At 47.5% G+C, this 14,299-nt stretch overlaps 1 protein-coding gene across 1 annotated transcript in view; it reads right to left on the reverse strand.

The window, feature by feature from the left end:
• LOC142246833 (uncharacterized) overlaps nt 1–11,219 on the reverse strand; it is a 129,761-nt gene extending 118,542 nt beyond the window's left edge. Inside the window, exons 1-3 of the mRNA XM_075319882.1 lie at nt 11,150–11,219; nt 10,989–11,059; nt 10,835–10,909 (exon numbers count right to left, since the gene is read on the reverse strand). Of these exons, the coding sequence (XP_075175997.1) occupies nt 10,835–10,909; nt 10,989–11,059; nt 11,150–11,219 (216 nt within the window). The remainder of the gene's footprint in view (nt 1–10,834; nt 10,910–10,988; nt 11,060–11,149) is intronic.
• Nucleotides 11,220–14,299: the final 3,080 nt, after the last annotated feature.

Below are 14,299 nucleotides of genomic sequence, written 5' to 3' on the forward strand. Positions count from 1 at the left end.
AAGACTGCCAGATGTGACCAGCAAAGAATTCTACAGAGAGAGATAAAAGCTTTGGTGTTAAAGCAACAGGTAGAAGTTGCAGGTGGAGAAATTGGCAGTGTGAGGGTAAGTGATCCAACCCCTATTGTAATTCCGCCTAAAACCGAAATGTTGGTATGGTGCAGAGCCGCAATAGGCATAAAAGGGCGAGATTATCAGGCTTTGGTAGAACCCGTATACACTGATAGTAGGCCCACTATACTGACAGCCAGGGGAGTAGTCGAGGTACACCGGGGAAGGGTGCCAATACGTCTTTTAAATTGTGGAGAAGAAGAGGTCACTTTACCGAGGTATGCTACTATGGCAAAACTATATACCGTTGACAACAATGCCATCACAGCCATTGAGCCCTTGGATCCGTCATGCCAGGCGGACGACAATGCTTCACATGGAGAATTGGAGGATTGGTTTCAACAGTTGTACGTAGGAACAGATTTAACACCTACTCATCAAAAACAAGGGGTGTACAGGCTAGTGAGAGAATATGAACAAGTTTTCAGTAAACACCCGCTAGATTTTGGGCAGATCAAAGGAGTAGAACACACAATACCTACCAGTAACCACCCGCCAATAAAAGTGAGATATAGACCCGTACCGCCCGCTCACTACCAATGTGCAAAAGATATGCTGAGGGATATGAAACAAGCCGGGGTAATAAGAGACAGCTGTAGCCCCTGGGCGGCCCCTCTAGTGATGGTTAAAAAGAAAGACGGAACCATGAGAATGTGCGTAGACTACCGGAAGATTAATCACATTACCCATAAAGACGCGTACCCCCTACCTAGAATAGAGGAATCATTAGCAGCATTAAGATCTGCTAACTATTTTTCCACCTTAGACTTAACGAGTGGGTATTGGCAGGTCCCTGTGGCGGAGAGAGACAAGGAAAAAAACAGCATTCACCACACCGATGGGTCTCTGTGAATTTAATTGTATGCCGTTCGGACTCTGCAATGCACCCGGTACCTTCCAGCGACTGATGGAGTGCTGTCTAGGACACAAGAATTTTGAAACCGTCCTCCTGTACCTAGATGACATAATAGTCTACTCCAAGACTTATGAGCAACACCTACAAGACTTGGCAGAAGTATTTGAAGCCTTGTCCGAATATGGCATGAAGATCAAGCCATCCAAATGTCACCTTCTTAAGCCAAAGGTACAGTACCTGGGACATGTTGTAAGTTCAGAAGGAGTAGCACCGGATCCCGAGAAAGTAACCGTGATAAGGGATTGGCCAAGACCCACCAGCGTGAAAGAGGTGAGGCAATTCCTGGGACTGGTGGGCTACTATCGCAGATTCATAAAAGGGTTTACAAAGTTAGCAGCACCCATACAAGACATCCTGGTAGGGCAGTCAAAGAAGCCCTCAGCCCGGAATCCTCCTTTCCAGTGGAGTGACGAGAGGGAAGAGTCCTTTGAGAAGCTAAAGAAGGCACTGACAGGAGAAGAGGTTCTAGCATACCCAAACTACCATCAAACCTTCATCCTCTACACAGATGCCAGTAATGTGGGACTAGGAGCAGTACTGTCACAAAAGCAGGGAGGCAAGGAGAAAGTCATCGCCTTTGCAAGCAGAAAGCTCCGGCCTACTGAAAGAAATCCGGAAAATTACAGCTCCTTCAAGTTAGAACTATTGGCAGTAGTCTGGGCTGTAACCGAGCGTTTCAAACACTATCTGGCAGCTGCAGAATTCACCATCTATACTGATAACAACCCGTTGACCCACCTGGATACAGCAAAATTAGGTGCGCTGGAACAACGATGGATAGCCCGGCTGTCTAATTACAACTTTGTGATCAAGTATAGAGCAGGCCGCAAGAATGGAAATGCAGATGCCTTTCCCGGATGCCACATCTGGAAAATGTGGAAGAGGAACCGGAGGAGCTTGAAGAAATTGAACTACCGGCCTTCCATAGTCCCAAGATAGGACAGTATCAGTCAGGTGCCTATCAGAAACAACAACAAGCGACTCTTAACCCATTAGCACACCACAGATGGGCTGACACGCAAGACAGCAATCCGGCTGTGAAGTTGGTAAAGGAACTGCTGACGGAACAAGGTGCATTTCCCAACCAGAATGCCCCGGAAGAGACGCATCAACTCTGGAAAGAGAGAGGCAGAATGTTCTTGTATCAAGGGAAGCTCTGCAGAAGGTACACTAATCCAAAGACACATGAATTAGTCTGGCAAATAATAGTGCCTAAACAGGATGTAAAGATGGTCCTGGAAGCTTACCACAATGGTGCCGGTCATTTTGGATGGAAGAAACTAGAAATACTCTTGAGAGAAAGATTCTACTGGGTTGGTATGAGAAGATCAATTGAAGAATGGTGCAGAAACTGTGGCCCTTGCAACCTCAGAAGGAAAGATCAACGAAACCAAAGAGCACCACTCCAGCCCATAGTCACGAAGCAACCACTTGAGCTTGTCGCCATAGACCATGTGAAGTTGACACCAAGCCGGTCTGGCTATGTCTATGCCTTAACCATCGTGGACCATTACTCACGCTTCTTAGTGGTGGTACCCGTGAAGGATCTCACAGCAAAAACAGCAGCTAAGGCTTTCCAAACATACTTTTGCAGACCCCATGGTTACCCTGAGCAAGTACTTGCAGACCAAGGTACAGCCTTTGAATCAGAGATCTTCAGAGAGTTCTGCAATATGTATGGTTGCAAGAAGATCCGGACAACAGCATATCATCCTCAAACAAATGGCTTATGCGAAAAGATGAACCATATTGTAATTGACTTATTGAAGACCTTGCCGGAGTCAGAAAGAAATCAATGGCCAGAGAAATTGCCCGACTTGGTAGACCTATATAACAATGTCCCAGTAAGCTCTACAAATTGCACCCCAGCTTACCTTATGCGTGCAAGACCCGGTAAGCTACCAATTGATCTAGAAATGGGAATTCTGAAACCGGATGCAGAAGTGCAAGATTCCAATTGGGATACCCTACGTCAACAGCAGTATCGCCAAGTACAAGAGTGTGTGGAAAGAAGTCTCCAGCAAGCTAGAGAAAGACAAGAACGAACTTATAATCAGCATGCTCTAGCAACCCCGTTAAAACCTGGTGACCAAGTACTAAAGAGAAATCGTCGCACCAATAAACTGGATAATCAGTGGGAAACCATCCCGTACACAGTTTTACCAGCAACAGTGAACAATCCTAAAATGTGCCTTATCAGCAAAAACGGAGGGATAACATCAGTACTAGTGTCAAGAAACAATCTGAAACTATGTCCTGAAACCTTGAAAGAGCCAGAAGTTATCCAATCGGAACCTGAAATAATCCAACCCGTACAGGTTCAACCAGTTAAGGAAGAGGAAGAAAAAATTCATACAGTCTTAGGAGACTTTCCTAAAACCTGGCCCACGTACCATGGTGCAGTGGTAGTACCAATGATGGCCTTTTACCAAGTACCAGAACTAACACCAGAGCCCGTACAACCAGAAGCCCCAAGACAAACAGAATCAGAAGTTGACCCTGTACCACAAGAAGTCCCAAGACAGGAAGAACAGATTCCTAGTTATAGTGATCCCGGTCACAGTGGACTTGCCAACCCCACAAACGTGGAATCACCCTTAGCAGAACCAGAAGCACCCGGTAGGTACACAACCACTCATACCATCATGCTAAGTACACCTAGTACACTAGCCTTACGTAGGTCCCAGCGTAGTACTCAAGGTCAACTACCGGCAAAATATGCAGATTATCAAATGTGAATAGGTCGAAATGTGAAATGTGTATATGTTATGTGGTACATTTAGTTTAGTCATTAGTTATTAGTTTGCAACGTTTAAGCCCAGTACCTACAGAGACTTTCTTGTATGAACTACTTACATATTCTTGAACTTTTCTTCATTATTAACTATGAACCATGCCACAGGACTGGTTGTGGTAAAACTACTTGTAAATAGTTACCAGCCCGGAGGCGATAGACTAAAACTCCGGAAAGACTGCTTTTGCTTTTTGATCTTTTTCGACTTTCTTTTAGACTTTCTTTTAGACTCTGTTGGAAAAATGGAATTGAGTTCCAAGACGCTAATTGCAGTGCCTTTTCTAGCAGATAGTTAGTTATTTCAATATCTTCAGAAAAGGACTCAAGTTGCCTGTTGAAATAGGACCCAGGAGGGACAGTTTGGGCCGGCAGCCAGTTCACACACAGCAGCAGGGCCACACACAGACAGCGCAAAGAAGGAGGCCAAGGACCCGGCAGGGCAGAGTAACTTAGTCCTCCTGATACAGACTCCGGTGATGGGACTTGTTATTCAGTTTTTGTTAAAGTAAACCGGTTAAACGTTGCCTGCGCCTCAGTCTCTCATTTGGACAGTTGCCACCTATCCAGGATTGGGACCATCGAAGCTGAGAAAACCTGTTGCTGATCAAGTAAGTGTCTGCGCCCCTAAAGTCTCCTCACAATACCATTATCTATAACCACCATTGACTTTTACCTCACCTGCCTGGGACCCACAGCCCTACCCGGAAAGGGCTTTCCACCTCAGCTGCCCCACATCATCATCCCCGGCCAGCTACTGGCAGCGGTGGCCATAAATAGCCACATTTATTCCGGGTGGCGTCACGAAAAACTCTTATAAACTTTTATTTATCCCCTGTAAATACCCCCCATTGCATTGTGCATCGCCTGAGACCACAGCCCGGGTCGAGCCACCCGTGACATCCCCTCAAGAAATAGACCCCCGATCCGGTGCTGGGTACCCCGGTCTCCTGGGCGTCACAACTGCACCCCCCCACCAAGGGTACAGGAATTGCCTCCTCTTTGGGGTTTAACACCACATATCCCACACACAGGAACATCAGCCACAAAGCCTAGTCGCCCCCCCTATGGCAGCCAGGACACACCAGTGGGGGGGACCAGGCGGATGGGAAAGCCCACTTAGGGGTCTTGAGGTGACAAGGGGTGGGAACTAGTCAGTTGAGTTTAGTTCTCAGTTTCAGTGGAAGTTCGAGTTGGAGACGAGCAGACAGAGTTAAACATTGAGGAGTCTGCAGTGTGGTCAGGGTTGGAGCCCTTGGACCACGGGAGAACCGGCTAGGTGGCAGACAGCAGTGTAGGGCCACAGACGATGGAGATCCGGTCGCGGGAGACCTGAAGTGGACCGGGGCAGGGTTGTAGCCCGCTGGTACTGACAACGGTAATCCGGTCCGTAGGCCATGCACAGGCGGGGTACCTGGACCCTAGGATGAGGCAAGCTTCAGGCCCCTTGTTAATTAACCAGTGGGACAAGGTACCAGGCCTCGTTTCTGAAGAAAGAAGCCCAGATAGAGCAAACCGGCAGCCCAACGGGGGGGATAGGGTGTCCGCCAAGAACCCATTAAATCCCACCGCTCAGCGTTTGCGGGCAACGGCTCCCTCTGTGTACAAAGCTGCAAGGGAGCAGATTTCTCCCGTTCCAGGCGGGATTAATCAACACACTGCAAGACACAAGTGCAGGAGGAAGGGCCCCTACCTCACTAACCCATGTGCGGGACCAGCACACCTCTCCAACGGCAACTGTCATCCAGCCTTGGTTTACAGTGCAGACTCTGTGTGGATTATTCCTAATCGTGGGTACACTGGTGTCATCTGGACCAACCTGCCAACGGCGCCCCAGCCCTGCTCACTGGCTACACCTTGGCCCCGGGACTACAGATCTTCTACCCATGGAGGGGAAACCACCTTGCTGAACAACACCACCGGTGCCGGACCCTGGCCCCCAAGAGGCAGCGGCGGTGCCACCATCCCATCACCGCAACCCACGGCTGGCGTCAGAGATAGAAACTAACTCCCCTGTAAATACCCCCCTTTTTCACTGTTGCGAGGACGGGCGGTTGCACAAGCCCCGGGTTCGGTCACCACTCGAGCACAAGACACGATCTCGGATTCGAGCACCCCCGAGCAGCCCCTTTGCTGCGGCGGAGGTGGCACCCGTCCGCGACAACACAAAACCTGGCATCACAAACAGGATTCCTACCCCATCAGTAGATGCCGTGCGCCTTGCTTTGAATTCCGTGAAACGCTCCAAAATCTTGAACTGCCACCATTTTGCCCGCCATCTTTGGCGCCAAAACAACAACTATGTCATCTTCTTCCCCGAAAAGGGCGCGAAGCCGAAGCCCCGCTCCCTAAGAATGCGAGCGGAACCCGGTGACTCCCAAAGCAGGAAGTTGCAAAGGACAGTGGGCCCCGCGAGACTGCTGTTGAAAACCAAGGGGGAAAGACCGGAAGAATGTCGGCGCCCGGTGGTGATAGTGGAGCCGTGGCTCCTGCTGCCGTGCAGGATGATGGAGAAGCAGCAGGCCCCGCTCCGGTCGCAAGAGCGGCAGACCCCGCGATCCCGGCAGTCACGCAAGTCATGCCGATTACTCTGCCTTATGTGCCCACGGCCGCCTGGCTGCCCCAGTATGATGGCCGACCTGACACCCTGCAGGTATTCAAGAAAAAGATATGTACTATCCTCGACATGTATGCAATGATCGGCAGGCAGCGTGCGTCAATGGTGCTCGGACAGCTGACAGGCGCAGCCGAGCAGGAGGTTGAGACATGGACTGATGAGGATTGGGCCTCCATGCCCACCATATTTGATAAGCTGCAAGTTGCCTTCAAAACACGTACGGAGGCGGAGCTACAAATGAACTTTTACCACTGCAGGCAGCGTCCCCAGGATAGCATCCGGGACTACAAGCTGAGACTACAGACCGCTCTGCGTACTCTAAAGGGTACTTTACATGCTACGATATCGGTATTGATGTCGCTAGCGAGCGTACCCGCCCCCGTCGTTTGTGCGTCATGGGAAAATCGCTGCCCATGGCGCACAACATCGCTTACACCCGTCACACGTACTTACCTTCCCTGCAACGTCGCTGTGACCGGCGAATCGCCTCCTTTCTAAGGGGGGCGATTCGTTCGGCGTCATAGTGACGTCTCTAAGCGGCCACCCAATAGCAGAGGAGGGGTGGAGATGAGCGGGCCGAACAACCCGCCCACCTCCTTCCTTCCTCATTGCCGGTGAACGCAGGTACAGTGAGTTTCCTCGTTTCTGCAGTGTCACACACAGCGATGTGTGCTTCCGCAGGAACGACAAACAACCTCGCTACTCACTAGACAATGATATTTGGTGTTTGAATGACCTCTCCAAAACCAATGATATTTACCACTTTTGCGATCGTTGAAGATCGCTCGTACGTGTCACACATTGCGATGTCGCTAACGACGCCAGATGTGAGTCACAAACACCGTGACCCCGACAATAAATCGTTAGCGATGTTGCAGCGTGTAAAGTACCCTTAAGGCTAGTTGATCCTATCCTACCGGAGAGCAACAAAATGCTTGTGGAGCAGTTCTTGCAGGGGCTAGGGTCGGCGGAGCACCGCAAACAGCTACGGCTGTGGGCCCTGGAGCATCCAGACATAGACTTTGCAGTTTTAAAGGACCAAGCCATAAAGGATCTGCAGGCCCCTGAAGCCAGCGACCCTACATCATCATCCTGGCCGCCAGGCACCTCCCACCTGCTGGTGAAACCCCCTCTACTGGCTTTACCAGCACCTGCAGTGCCTAAAGAGTCCCCAGGAGTTCCCGGTGATCTGAATTCCCAAGTTCAACAGCTGAGCAAAGACATCGCCAGGATCCTCGAGGCCATGCAACTACAGTCGAAGTCCAAGCCGCCGGAGAAGATCCAGCTCGCCAACAGCCCTGAAGACGTCCCCTGGATGCAGAGAAGGAGCAACAACCGGTATAGACAACCCGTTTGCTACAGGTGCAACAAGACCGGCCATTAATCCCGTCGGTGTCCTTTAAACGGCCCACCCCTAAGGCCAAGGGCCAATCCTCAGGAATAGACCAACAAGGCATCATCTCCCTTACCGTGGATGGGATCCCGACGTTCGTGCTCCTGGACACCGGCTCACAGATAACGACTATACCTCATGTACTGTATAAGCGTTACTGGTCAGATGACGACCTTACCCCGCCAGATTCTGGCCTGACTATCATTGCAGCCAATGGACTCCCTATGACCCAAGTGGGGTTTAAGGAAGTGACTCTTAAGGTGGGGAGGGTGGAGTTAGAGTACCAAGAACTCATAGTGGGGCAGAATGACCCTAGTGACTGTAACCCGAAAATGGTCCTAGGGATCAATGTAATTGAAAATTGCATGGGGGAAGTGTTATATTTGCTTCAGCAGCTGTCTGCAATCGCAGGAGTGGGCTGGCAGAGGGCTCTGCAATGTGAGATATGCGCCCTCCTGCAGCGGCAACAGGTGAATCTATCTGGTGGAGAGATTGGCGGTGTGCAAGTGATGGATGTAGCACCCCTTGTAGTGCCATCGCAGAGTGAGATGATGATTTGGTGTAGGGCAGCTGTAGGTACCCAAGGACAAGATTATCAGGCAGTGGTGGAGCCCCTGCCTTCAGAACACTGGCCCACAGTTTTGACAGCCAGAGGAGTGATTGATATCCGGAAGGAAAGAGTGCCCGTAAGGCAGGCTTTGCACACTACGACATCGCAGGTGCGATGTCGGTGGGGTCAAATCGAAAAGTGATGCACATCCGGCGTCGCAGTCGATATCGTAGTGTGCAAATCCTTTTTGATACGATTAACGAGCGCAAAAGCGTCGTTATCGTATCATCGGTGTAGGGTCCGACATTTCCATAATGCCGGTGCAGCGACAGGTACGATGTAGTTCCTCGTTCCTGTGGCAGCACACATTGCTGTGTGTGAAGCCGCAGGAGCGAGGAACATCTCCTACCTGCGTCCCGGCTGCAATGCGGAAGGACGGAGGGGGGCGGGATGTTTACGTCCTGCTCATCTCCGCCCCTCCGCTGCTATTGGCCGCCTGCCATGTGACGTCGCTGTGACGCCGCACGACCCGCCCCCTTAGGAAGGAGGCGGATCGCCGGCCAGAGCGACGTCCCAGGGCAGGTGAGTGCATGTGAAGCTGGAGTAGCGATAATGTTCGCTACGCCAGCAATCACAATCTGCTGCGACGGGGGTGGGGACTATCGCGCTCGACATCGCAGCATTGGCTTGCGATGTCGCAGCGTGCAAAGTACCCCTAAGATTGATGAATTGCGGAGAGGAAGAGGTTAGGCTACCCAGATATGTCACAATTGCCAAGCTGTTCACAGTAGACACACATGCTATCCAAACAGCAGCATCCATTAACCCCGCATCACCACCGGTCAGCGAAAACCCATCAAGCCAGTCAGAAGAATGGTGTCAGGAACTGCATGTAGGCACTGACTCCACGCCTTCACACCACAATCATGGGGTCTACAGGGTAATGCAAGAGTACGAGCAGGTTTTCAGCAAACACCCGTTAGATTTTGGGAGGATCAAAGGGGTCCAACACCACATTCCCACAGGTGCGCATCCACCCATCAAGGAGAGGTATAGGCCGATACCACCCGTGCACTACCAGTGTGCCAAAGACATGTTGAGGAAAATGAAAGAGGCAGGGGTAATCCGAGATAGCTGTAGCCCCTGGGCAGCTCCGCTGGTTCTGGTCAAGAAGAAGGATGCCACCATGCGGATGTGCGTGGACTATCGGAAAATCAATCAGATCATCCATAAGGACGCGTATCCACTTCCACGTATTGAAGAATTGTAGCGCACTGGAAAACCAGGTAGATGTACACATAGGCCCCCGCATAACACCTATCCCACAAAGGGTTAAATCAGCCGACCTGAAAGCTGGAAGGTATATTAGAAATATATGGTGTGCACTCAGCTATAAATAGGTTAGAGGTGCTAGTGAGTGGACCGAGGTCCAGACTATCATATGCAAGTTTGAGACACTGCACTCTCAATTCAATCCGAAGTATAAAAAGACCAACAGATTTGTTTTTTTCAATCAAAGATTTTTTTGTATTTTTATTTTTAAATGATATAGGCAGAAAATAAGTGGAAAATAATACAAATGGAAGGGGACGTTTCGGCCTAAATATAGGCCTTCTTCACGCCGTATTACACTGTGGGAGGACAGAATAAGACAGAATCAACATTCAAGAATAAAGTACATTATTTACATATAGATACATATATACATAATTGAAACAAAAACATTTTTTTCCAGAAAAATTTTTTTTTTGAAAAAACATTCTCTTTCTTGAATAATTTCCATGTCAAATTGAATCTTTGGACATATGATATATAGCAATATATAGCAGGTTACCATAGGAATATCATGTTAAATACGGACAGTGGCAAATAGCAATGTATATAAAATTGTAGCACATACCTCCATAGAAGGGGAGAGCTAGTTTCCAAAGATGAGTACTGCAAGTGTAGAGAAAGAAAAGATAGAGGGGAGACCCTGGGCTTTGTTTTTTTCTATTAGTTACAGAGAGCAAATCCTGCAAATAAAGGTATGAGGGTGAGTAGGTAATAGACCAGCGTATATGTATATAAACCCATGACTAAAATGTGAGTATCTGGGTTAAATTACCTGGTAAATATATGATCTCAAAGTATGAATGCTCTGGAGAAGTTTAATGGGTATAGCCGTAGGACATTTAGGATTGTAATCCCTGTAGTATGGAATAGAAAATAGTGATAAGTTTCTCTGGAGAATCTATTAATCAGTATCTGTAGTACTATAATGGATAATATGGCTACCTTGTAGTATTATATATCGTTATTCCAATAAGTATGGGGATAATACGAAGATCTGTCCTGGGTATAATGTCTTTAGTTGTAGTTCCAGAGCCTATGTCCTATAGATCAGGGAACATGTGTAGTTAATAAGCATACGTTGGAACTATGGTAGAGTTTATATAAAAGCAGGTTAAAATTACCTTATTTAACTCCACGTGGAGTTGTAAGATGTAGTTGCTTGTATGTGTTGAAACAAACTTTATGGCTTGTAGTTCCTTCAGAGAAATATAGGTAGAACTATTAGGACTTCACATACGTGTGTGGTCATATATGTACACTATATGATAACAATACCTTGGAGCAGTAGTGGCTATTTAATGCCACGTGTTGAAAGGGGTGGTTTGCAAAAAGAAATTTGCTATCATCTAAAGAGAATAGGGTATAGCAGAGTTAAGATCAAGTCCCAGGTAGTGAGATATATAGTCTAACTGGGCTCTGGACATAATGTATATTACCTGTAGTATCCTCATACAAGGGGTATGTAGAAAGAAAGGTTAGGGGTCCCTCTATAAAGTAAAGAGGCATGGTTAATGGTTTGTAGATGAGTAATCCAAAGTAGAGGGGTGCAGTATAATGTCATACCTCATACGCCGTCTTCCCAGACTGTGGCTGATGCAAAGCATAGCTGGGTTTGCCGGCTATTTAGCTCCGTAACCCGGAAGTCGCGTCAGACGCCGGCGCATGCGCAGTAGCGAAATGTGCTTGTATTAGTGTAAGTAAGGTACCGTTAGGTATGTGATAGAGGCGCCCGCGCATGCGCTGTTTGCAATTAGATATACTTAGAGGAATATCAGCCCTGGGAAGACGTTTTCCTTGTATATAGGTGTAATGTCCGTTTTGCGATTATATTTAATAAGGTGATTAGGTGAAAAGGACTGGGGATGAGAAGGAGGAATGAATTATCGAGGGCACTATGCAACAAAACATCAAGAGTGTCAAACTGTAGACGGTACATATACATAGTTTCTGATGCAGCATAAATATGAGCATATTAGTAAAAGATACATATGAAAGTAGGGACATTTTTAACCATGTCCCTACACAAGTAATACATTCCAATGGTTTAATGCCAAATGTATAGAAATATGATATCCTCATGACCTAAGGGGAAAAAAAATTAATGCATACAACGCAAGGGTCCCAATATGCTACAAAGGTGCATAAACAGTATGGTGTCTATAGAACTATATTGTGGTGCCAGTATATACATTACCATCTATCAGTGAGTGCGTAGTGGAAGCAGAATAGGTGGTGGTGGTCTTTCTTAGGTTTTCTGTAAAGAATATCATGAAAAAGATTAGTATAATGCCAGGATGTCCTGTAGATTAGAAAGAAATTAAAGTGGCCAATCCATCTCTCTGTTAAGCCCCTTAGGTGTTAAGGTTTGAAGTTTATGAATCCAGAAGCTTTCTCGTTTTTTTAAAAGCTCAATGTGGTTACCGCCACGTCTAGTATGGGTCCGTTACATCGACGATGTTTTTTGCATTTGGCAGGGAGATATGACAAGCCTTCTGACCTTCGATAACCACATCAATAATGTATGGCCGGAGATAAAATTCACACTTAACTACCACTCAACAGAAATCAACTTTCTCGATACATGTATAAAAAAAGATACAACTGGTCTATTACCTACTCACCCTCATACCTTTATTTGCAGGATTTGCTCTCTGTAACTAATAGAAAAAAACAAAGCCCAGGGTCTCCCCTCTATCTTTTCTTTCTCTACACTTGCAGTACTCATCTTTGGAAACTAGCTCTCCCCTTCTATGGAGGTATGTGCTACAATTTTATATACATTGCTATTTGCCACTGTCCGTATTTAACATGATATTCCTATGGTAACCTGCTATATATTGCTATATATCATATGTCCAAAGATTCAATTTGACATGGAAATTATTCAAGAAAGAGAATGTTTTTCAAAAAGTTTTTTCAAAAAAAAATTTTTTTCTGGAAAAAAAATGTTTGTTTCAATTATGTATATATGTATCTATATGTAAATAATGTACTTTATTCTTGAATGTTGATTCTGTCTTATTCTCTCCTCCCACAGTGTAATACGGCGTGAAGAAGGCCTATATTTAGGCCGAAACGTCCCCTTCCATTTGTATTATTTTCCACTTATTTTCTGCCTATATCATTTAAAAATAAAAATACAAAAAAATCTTTGATTGAAAAAAACAAATCTGTTGGTCTTTTTATACTTCGGATTGAATTGAGAGTGCAGTGTCTCAAACTTGCATCTGAAAGCTGGAAGGACAGACACACCAGTGGGCAGGACCAGGCGGTTAGGAAACGCCCACCTACGGGTCTAGAGAACCCGGGGCGGGAAAAACAGTCAGTTGAGTTGAGTTTACGTTCAAGTTTAAGTTGGAGTGGAGGTGCCAAGCTGACAGGCGTCAGGGTCGGAGCCCTGACGTACTGGCTAGGTGGCACACGGTAGCCAGAGTCTGCAGGAGACAGGAAGACGGCTTCGGGAGATCCGAGGTGGACCGGGACAGGGTTGGAGCCCATCGGTACCGACACCGGAGAACCGACCCGGAAACCGTTTGCACAGAGGGGGTACTTGGACCCTGAAGCCAGGAGCGGCACCGACGGCCTAGCTAATTAACCAATTGAGGGCAGGATTTTAGGTCCTGTCCCAACCTAAGTCCCGAAAAGTAGACAACCACCCACGAGAGGGGTAGGGCAACCGCCAGGGCCCATAGATCCCAAGGGTCAGCGTCAGACGGGCACGGCTCCCAACCAAAGGACCGCAGGAGCGGACTCCTTTGTTTCAAAAGTCTTATTTACAACACACCGAGTGCAGAGGAGTGAGACTGTGACTACCAACCCGGGTGTGGTATCAGATACACCCGTCTGCGGCAGCTGGACACCATTAACTTGGTTTATCACAGGACTTGTGTGCTTTATTCGACCGTGAGTAACATCCCCGGCCTGGCCGAGTGCGCCGGCCCCTGCAATCACCATCCTCAGCATAGAGACACTGGGCCCCGGGACATCCATCCCTACCAACAGAGGGGTTAACATCCAGCTGCCAGCCCAAAGTCCCCGGGAGCCCCGCAACGGCAGCGGTGGTGCTACATCTCACCATACACCGTGGGTGGCGTCACAGACATTTTGCAACCAATCCTGTATAAATACGTCCCCAGTTAGGTCCAGAAATATTTGGACAGTGACACAATTTTCGCGAGTTGGGCTCTGCGTGCCACCACATTGGATTTGAAATGAAACCTCTACAACAGAATTCAAGTGCAGATTGTAACGTTTAATTTGAAGGTTTGAACAAAAATATCTGATAGAAATTGTAGGAATTGTCACATTTCTTTACAAACACTCCACATTTTAGGAGGTCAAAAGTAATTGGACAAATAAACCAAACCCAAACAAAATATTTTTATTTTCAATAGTTTGTTGCGAATCCTTTGGAGGCAATCACTGCCTTAAGTCTGGAACCCATGGACATCACCAAACGCTGGGTTTCCTCCTTCTTAATGCTTTGCCAGGCCTTTACAGCCGCAGCCTTCAGGTCTTGCTTGTTTGTGGGTCTTTCCGTCTTAAGTCTGGATTTGAGCAAGTGAAATGCATGCTCAATTGGGTTA

This window comes from Anomaloglossus baeobatrachus, chromosome 7 (genome assembly GCF_048569485.1).
Source record: "Anomaloglossus baeobatrachus isolate aAnoBae1 chromosome 7, aAnoBae1.hap1, whole genome shotgun sequence".
Lineage (NCBI taxonomy): Eukaryota > Metazoa > Chordata > Amphibia > Anura > Aromobatidae > Anomaloglossus > Anomaloglossus baeobatrachus.